The sequence below is a fragment of the Gossypium hirsutum genome, chromosome A11, assembly GCF_007990345.1.
Source record: "Gossypium hirsutum isolate 1008001.06 chromosome A11, Gossypium_hirsutum_v2.1, whole genome shotgun sequence".
Taxonomy (NCBI): Eukaryota; Viridiplantae; Streptophyta; class Magnoliopsida; order Malvales; family Malvaceae; genus Gossypium; species Gossypium hirsutum.
This window is the reverse complement of record NC_053434.1, coordinates 114,114,995-114,123,833: the sequence shown is the minus strand read 5'-3', so window position 1 is coordinate 114,123,833 and position 8,839 is coordinate 114,114,995. Positions and strand designations below refer to the sequence as shown.

Here is an 8,839-nt window from a genome sequence, read left to right as displayed (position 1 = left end):
TAGATAAAAGCATAATATTTGTTTATTGTCAAAGAACATTATCTAAAATACAATTGAATGATGAGAAAAACTTATTGGTGGTAATTTCTCCTCTGGCCAAGACAAAAGGAACCCATTGTAGCCAATCCCATGCAAACTATGTTAATAAAGTTAAACCAATCTCTCAAAGGTCTAGTTGGACTTCCATAGCTGCAACATACAACCTATGTTACTCGGACTCTTTTTCTTTTTTCTTTTTTTTTTTAATATTCACGTCTAACATCTATATTCTGAGTATGAACGTAGTATCAGCCGAAGATATATATGAAAAACCAAACTCATTTCCAACAACCCTTATCTTTGAGTCCGGGTAACATAGATCGCAACCATACTTCGTCTTTTGCTTGCTACATGGTCTGAACCATGTATGGTGGTAACCAATTGGCATTCAATATCTTTTACTCAACAGTAGTACTTTCTCCATTCTCGAACTGAGATGATGAGACCGTAACGTCTGGGGCAGCGTCGTCGATGGTTAAGCTCGGGACTTCACTACATAGTGAGGAACTTTCATCTTCACCATTAACTGATGGTGCCGGAGAAGATGCATCTGATGCATAAGTACTACTGTAACCATTACTGGTCTCGCACTCTTCCGGTGAGTTCTGAAGGCACCAGTACATAATGCTGGCTGTTAAAGTGAGCATCATCTTCTGGTTTACCTGCCATACCATTAGAACACCGAATTATTTCCTATTTCCTATTTCCTATCATTTATAGATATACAAATTCAAGATTGAAAATGTGACATGTATATAGCTGCAACTTTACCTCCATGATGTCTTCAGGCAACAAGAAGATGGAGCATCCAATCTTACGAGCCACACTTATGATATATGTTGCATTCAACTTCTTCTCTTCATCTACAATTCCAACATGGACAAAAACTGTTAAGTTTGGCTCGATAAATAATGTCACAAAAAATCCAATGAAAAATTAATTCGACTTAGCAAGAAATCATACCACTTTCACCCTTGGTTACAAGGTTCCAGTTGACCACTCTTGGCTCCACAGCACTTAGAAGTTCAAGGAAGAACAGTCCACTCGAAATGCTCTTATCCTGCAGATTTAGAATAACATATAAATATTAGATTTACCTCTTAAATTAATGTTATTACTATAAGAAAAAATGGAAATCATTGTGAAACCTTGAAGCTTTCTATTTGACGGGATCTTCCGGTGCTTTTGATTTTCCTGTTTGCCCAATTTATGATGTAGGAATCAGTTATATCCTTCCCTCGGGAGCGAGATCTCAAACTCTTCAAAAGTTGAAGCATATTGTACCTCATCAATTGCCATAAGAAAGCTGCAACACATGGAATCCACTTTCAGCAACGATCTCTTTTCAATATTAAACGAAAAAAGGTTCACATATGAAAGCTTAATTCCAAGTAGAATTCTACACCCAACGTAGATTCCTTTATCAAAAAAATACTTGTTGACCTTTTTAATCAAGGCAAAACATGCAAAGCAGCGAAGGGAATAATCTTAAATTGAGAAAACAAGACCAGATGAAAGTACCTATTATGAGTTTTTTATTTCCTTGCACTATATCATTTCCACCAAGATTCACAATGGAAAATTTCAACGTCTCCCCGATCATTACCACTTGATTGCAATTTTCCACCTTTCTAAATGGAAACTTAATTGGAGGTTTTGTTGCTTGCTTCCAGTTGACTGATCCAGGAGCAACCTTATCAAGCACCTCTAAAAGTACCCATCTGCATCAAAATCAAGCTCATTGTGTTGAAAATCAGGAAATTAACATAACCTTTTTGTTTGTAATGTATGCTGAAATTCTGCAATAAGGATAATGCATAGAACTTTAGCACTTTAACAACATTGTGCAGAGGAAAACTTACCCGTTTCTGACATCCTCAAAGACGTTATTAACATAATTCTCAACTCCAAGACTATTCATCCATAGTCGGAAACATCTCTCATCTCTGGAAAGTTGCACATCATCTGTTATCCTTTCTGCAAAAGAAATCTTTTTGCTATCTACACTCAGGCCATTCCTGCAAAAGCACACATGTTTTTATTACCTGATTATAACACTGGAGATACCACGCAATGAGCAACGAGCGTGGAAAGTATGTGTTACGACTGCCAGGTTTGTGATTTCTCACCTTTCATGGAAGATTTGAGCTACAAATGCAAGATTCAAATTCGTCCACCCCTCAACTATGTCTTCTGGGCTTAAATACCGTTTACATCCCATTCTCTCTGCATGGTCAAGTACCAATTTAGCCCTTTCGGTAGCATCCTTAGTATCAAGGGTCAACGGATTGCAGTACTCCGGTGCTAGAACATTAAGCAGGAAAGCATAAGCTTTTGCATCCTGCAGGGACAGAAATGAGTAAAACATATTAAATTATGAATTCAAGCAACATCTAGCAATACATCTAATTGCTGTCAAATTCGCTAAACCAGTTTTCTCATAGTCAAATACCTTCACATCTGAAGAAAAATTTGTAACAGTTTTCTCGTAGCCTCCTTTCTTTAAATGGAAATTCATCCATTTTAGTAGAACCTTCTCAGGAGCTAACGCCATAAGTTCCTCAATATCCTGCAAGTATCAATAATTTGAATGGGAACAAATCAATCCATTTGTTTGAAAGAAATGTTTATTTTGTGAATTAATGCTTCGTTAAACATCAATCAAATGAAAAGAGAAACTGATTACTCCATTGCCATCATCCAGCACTTCTACAAGCTGGGGTGTCTTCTTAAGGTTGAGATCAGCCAACAGTTGAATCTGCAATTGTCACAGATAGTAAGGATGAGAAAAAGTTGAGACCCAACTCTTCTCAGTCTATATTGACTGTTTCAGGCTATACAAGTACTTGCACATGAATGATACAGACAACTTAGATTAGATACCTACCTTTATAATTTGGGAGATCAAACCAAGTAAGAGAGTAGGCTGCAATACAAGTAACACCAAGGTGAAAACCATCAGATTATAAGAAAATATCGTTCTAACTCACATAGGAATCTGCCTATCCGTACTAACCCTTCCTTCAACCAAGTCCTGGGTGCCAATGTTTACCACGGTGCAGCCAATAGCCTTTGCAGAGTTGAGAGCTAGAGTATGGTTCTCATTCCTCTCCCATAGGTTAAGTACCTTTTTCGTGTTAATAGCTCGTTCATCTATTGTTCCCGACACAGCAACATTGATAAGCTTACTGCAAAAGAACATGAGAACAGAACCAGTGTCACTGCTCTATAACAGCATTTGTAGAGAAAAAAGAATACATAATGGAGCACCCCCCACCCAACAAAAAAAAAAAAAGGTTACCATAAAAGTACTCCATCTTTTGCAAGATTGAAAAGGTCATTGGAAGCTGGATCCATCGGAAGAAACTGCTTTAAAAATGGATCATCTGCAAGATAGATGTTTATGTGTCTAACATAAGTGGCTTTTTCTGATTCAACAAGTGTAGTGGCTGAGGATGTCTTTAGGACAGATGAAGAATTCTTTTGACCACCCGATTTTTCCTTAGCCTGACCTTGCAAATTTAAATACTCCTGCTCATTCCATGCACCCAAGCACAATGTGAGCGCACTTTAACAAATTAGAGTATCAACTTAATGGAATGTAAAATGCCATGTAAATTTTAACCAAAGCAATGATTCCTTTTTATTCATATGTTACAATACTACATGATTAACAACAGTAAAATAGAAAACGGCATGACTCACCCGGAGGAATGTTTCGAAATCAATCTCATTGCTCATGTCATCATAGGATTCACCCAATTTCTGCTTAATCTTGTCCTCAGTAAATGCAGAACTGAGAGCCTTCAATTTCACCATCAAGGGTGGCAAATCTCCAACTTTAACTTTACCATCTTTGTTCTTTACCGAAACAAACTGTAAATCATATAAAGAAAGTAAATAAAAAAAAAACGCAAACAGTTCAGATTATATCAAATTACATTCATAATAAAACAATAAAACCGAATACTAATAATGCAATAGTTGAAGCAATAAATTGAGGAGGGAACAAAGTATGCTTACCTTGGTTTTAAGGTTACGAAACTCAATAGGCATGAATTGGTTTTGAAGCGCTCGGTCAGAGACCGTAACACCCTCAAATCTAGACATATCTAAAGATTGTTCGAGCAGAGAAAGAAAAATCTATCCAAAAGTTCTTCTGCAAGTTAGACAAATGGATCTAGAACCCAACCAGCAATGGACAATGCAGGACTCGAACTAGACTCCAGATTACCTTGGCAGATGAACTTTCAAACAAGATTCCTCAAGGCCAGAATCTGAAAAATCAGAAAACCAAATCAATGACTCAACTTTGGATCATATTAGCATTAAATTAACATGAATCCTTCATGGAACCATCCCTATAGATTGCTTTTAACATACTCAATCATGAATATCTAATATACCTTGGTCCCTAACACATACAAACTAAAACTAACCTAAAAATAATAATAAAAATTCCAATTCAAGAACTTATCTATAGATCCCCATGAACACAAAGATTAAAACAAACCATCCAACAAATTTGTTTAACTTTAAACTTGTAACAATCAACAAAACAATCATAACCAAATGGAAATCCAAGAAATTATTTCAAAGTTAACTCAATGGTTTCACGATTCAATTCCAATGAAACAGAAAAACAAAAACACCTCATTGAACCAAAAATGCAAAGGAACAACCAATTACAAAAGGGGAAAAAACCTAAAAGAAAATTGAAAATAAAAATTAAAACAAATGATAACCCAATGTAGGAAACAAAATACCAAAACAAACCCAGAAATGCATACCTGTTAAAAGAAAAGTTATTGTGGTTTTTGAATAAAAGAATTCATCATATGATCCTTTCAATTTTTTTTTTTTAAACTTGACACCACCGCCTCACATGAAATAAACCATTTAAAGAATTAAAAAATGTATATATCTGTAAGATTGATTATATTTAGATAGGAAATGATGATGTACGGATAGGAAATGATCCATTTTTTCTCCTAAGAAAGAAAAGTGAAAAATAGGAAAATATGAAAAAAAAAAAAAAGAAAAGAAAAGAACGGTTTTTTAGTTTTTACCTTCTAGACAACCAAAGAGCAAGACTGGCTTTCAAACAGTTTTTTGGTTCTGTTAATGATTCGGTGTTTCTCAGAGTATATTAAATAGAATGCACTCTTTTGTTGCAACGTATGTTTGTGACCGTGGAATTTGGGATCTTGTGTAACTAATTTTTGGATGGATTATTCGTTGTGTTTTTCAATTATATTAAAATTTAAAATTTTTAAAATTAAAAACATGACAGAATTACAATTTTGTGTAATTAGAGGTGTTCATGATCGGGTTGGGTTGAGTCGGGCCTAAACATAATATTAACATATTTTATATTTACCTAAGCCTAACCCGATCTAAAATTTGGACCTAAAATTTTGCCTAAATCTGCCCATATTTGTAAAATATTAGCCCAAGCCCATTTTAGATCTGCTCATATTATTTTTTAATTTTTTAATATTTATATTGTTTTATTTTAATATTTAATAATCTTATACATTTTTTATTTATTGAAAATTTTTATGATCATCTTAAATTTTTTTTAATGTTTACATTAGAGTAGTATTATATATTTAGTATATGTTTATTTTTTTAATGTATTCTAAATTACATAATATAAAGTATTATAAATTCAAAATGGCTCGGGTTGGGTCAGACTCAAGCCTTGAATTTCAAGCCCGAGCCCAACTTGTATTTTAAATGGGCCTACTTTTTTGTCCAAACCCATTTTTTGGGTCTAATATTTTTATCCAAACCTTTTTGAATTTCGAGCGGGCCTTCGAATTTAGGCAGATAGCTCGACCCACGAACAGATCTATGTGTATTTTTTTTATTTTCTTATAAATGTATAAAAAATTGTCAAAATTTAAAATGTATATATAAGTACTTTACACATACTCAATATTGGACAATAATATCATTAAGACATAATAATTGAAAAAAAAATTATAATTTCTTATGTTAAAAGAAAATTATTATTAGATAACAGTATTTTGAAAATATCAACGCAAAATCCTTAATATTAAAAAAATATATTCATTTTAGATTTGCTTTATCGTTCATGTTCAAGATTTGTAACTTCTCTTGCAAGAATATGATATCCAAAATCTTTTTATGGGTCAGGCTATGTCCGAGCATAATATTAATATACTATGTTTGGAATTAAACTTAAACTCTCGCGCCTACAACATATTAAAATTTTAAATTTAGACAACGTAACATATTTTTTTCATGTTTACATAGTACTATTTCGTAAAATATTTAATTTTATATGATATAAATAATATAATAGGCCGAACTCAAGCCTTAAATGTTAAAGTCAAAGTGCAGTTTATATTTTAAACTGTCTAATTTTTTGTTTAAATCTAATTTTTGAGCCTTTGAATTTAGATAAATAACTTACCTTGTAGAGCTGCACATTATAACAGTTATTTCATCGTTTTTATCTTAATTTGGAACGTAATAAGGACGTGCATTCTTACCTTCTGTGTTGCTTGTGCTTCAAGTTATTCTTGAAATATCTTTTTCTCTCTCGTTTTGCAATATAGAAGAGCTTGGTCTCTTCTCACCCTTTCCGTAACTCGCAAGCAACCGACAGCCCGATTTATTACTGCAACTCTTCTCTTGAAATATACTTTGACTCCTCAAAGATGATAAAATTTTAATTTAATATCTTTTGAAATTCTAGAATAATAAAAATATACAATGATAAAATTATATTTCGATCCTTTAAAATTTTCTATTTCTGAAACTTACTCCGAATCCACCGAACAGTCTATTAAACAGCATCAAGAAGCAAAGAAAAAAAAATGAAACTAAATCGTACAAGGATTAATTAAACTTATAGATTTGAAGATCATCCAACTTCATATACCCCCAAAAAAATGTTGAATAGGACACAACACTGTAGTTGACATATCTAAGGGTGGGTTTGGATGGGCGACGAGGTAAGGTGCGGTGTAATGTGTTTAGTTTATTTTTTATCTCATGTTACAGAATCGCTACAGTATCTATTCTCACCGCCACTACTGTTTTTATACTAACCGCAGATAAACACCCCGCCCATCCAAACCCACCCTAAGTTTCAACTCAAAACTTAGTGTCAGCAAATACTAATACAACACAAGTCATTTGTAGCTAACTGACAACAACTAAGATGATCAATTTTAGGAAAAGGTGAAAACTGGGCCAAAAAATGAGAGAGGAGACTCCATTTTGATATAAAAAAGATGAAATCTCAAGTAGCTGCTTTTTTGGGCAGCTCCTTTCCCCTTCTTTCTCTGGATCTTCTTCATGTAGAACTCAAGCTCCTTGTCCTCCAAGATATAGATGTCAAACCCCATTTGACATCATATTTTAGAATAAATATGATATTCAGTTCAGGCTTATCTTATGTATAAAAAAAGAATTTCGAGACATGACGTACCCGTCGGCATGTCCACACTGACCAGGCCGCGAAGAGATGCAAGCCAACAAAAGATCCTCGATACAGTTGCTGCTTTTCCGGCTTCCTCATTACATGGTTACTCTTCTTCGCCTCCTCAGTACCGCTTTCACCTTCCTATACACAAATGAAGTAAAACAATGTAAAACTGTAAACAGCAATTCCCAAAGATTTATTATGCAAGAGCAAATCGGTTATAGCATTAACAAATTAAAGACACCAAAGGTTCAATTTCCATGACACCGAAACATTAAAAGAAATAACAATGGAAACAGTATCAATGCGATCATAACATAATTAATACCTCTCCTTCTTTCTTGGCTGCTGCTGCTCTTGCGACCAATGTCAACCCCGCAATGCTGGAGATACCACTGCTTGCATACAGCAGCATCGACTTGAACAATAGCACTCTTCAACAGAGTTTGAGTACGAACCAGCTTGCTATTGGATGCATTGTACACCACATCCAAGATTCGGGTTTTACGTGTCACGGCCTCACTTCCCTACCAGTGATTTCCAGTGTCAAGCCTCAAGCATGCAACTTAACGGTTTCCACCATGAATCCGAATCCTCACTGTCTTGTTGGTTGACAACTTTGGGTTTGCAGGTTGCCTTCCAAGTTCATACCTTAAAAAGTAAACCCCCAAAATTTAGAAAACAAGATAAACTTAGAATGAAAAATAAAGGAAACTAAACAAGATCTCTGGTAACAAAATTTTACGGATATAAAATAATAGCAATATTTATAGTCATGATGAGCCACTTGAATCAATTAACCAAAAAAATTCCCAATAAAGCTCAATAAAATAGCTCTATACAGCACTGAAAGGAAGCTAAATCACGAGATAAAATCCCATATTTTCTGTAATAGTAAATAAACTTTCTAAGCAACCAAACAAAGCAAAAATTATCAAAAAAAAAAAATAAATTAAAGGAAATGAAGGTCTTTCACATTACTTTCTCTTCTTCCTCCAAGCCTTCTTTTTGCCACCAGTGGCAAGCCTCTTGTGCATTGAATCACGAGAAATACCTATTTGGGAAAAAAAGAACGCATTAATAAGAAAATTACATGGTTTAGAAGAAATAATAAAAAGATTGGAGGCATTTGAGAAATACCCATTTCTGCTGAAGGAGAAAGTTCAAGCCTTCTGGGGGGAATTTTGTGTTGAAGCAAATTTTCAGTGAAGAAGAAAGCTGGGTTTGAGAGGAATTATATTCAGAACTTACCATTTATGCGAGGTAAAAACACTTCCCCTCAATTTAATCCCAACTAATCGGAAAAGCTTCTTAAAAGTGGAGGCCAAAAACCGTTTTTGA

The 8,839-nt window shown here is 34.2% G+C and overlaps 1 protein-coding gene and 1 pseudogene across 2 annotated transcripts; both read right to left on the bottom strand.

The window, feature by feature from the left end:
- On the bottom strand, nucleotides 1-5,130 carry LOC121209367 (fimbrin-1). 2 transcript variants are annotated; one of them, XM_041079972.1, is made up of 15 exons: nucleotides 5,109-5,130; nucleotides 4,063-4,316; nucleotides 3,745-3,915; nucleotides 3,341-3,570; nucleotides 3,056-3,227; nucleotides 2,927-2,965; nucleotides 2,726-2,797; nucleotides 2,492-2,608; nucleotides 2,169-2,380; nucleotides 1,902-2,057; nucleotides 1,561-1,760; nucleotides 1,188-1,345; nucleotides 1,003-1,099; nucleotides 811-902; nucleotides 1-701 (listed from the first exon to the last, which is right to left on the bottom strand). In XM_041079972.1, the coding sequence occupies exons 2-15, from the start codon at nucleotides 4,147-4,149 to the stop codon at nucleotides 438-440; spliced, it is 2,067 nt and encodes a 688-aa protein (XP_040935906.1). In that variant the 5' UTR covers nucleotides 4,150-4,316; nucleotides 5,109-5,130; the 3' UTR covers nucleotides 1-437. The 2 variants fall into 2 exon arrangements, with proteins under 2 accessions (XP_040935906.1, XP_040935905.1); XM_041079971.1 differs by lacking the exon at nucleotides 5,109-5,130 and adding an exon at nucleotides 4,830-5,085.
- Nucleotides 5,131-6,888: 1,758 nt separating this feature from the next.
- LOC121209368 (40S ribosomal protein S8-like) lies at nucleotides 6,889-8,839 on the bottom strand (annotated as a pseudogene).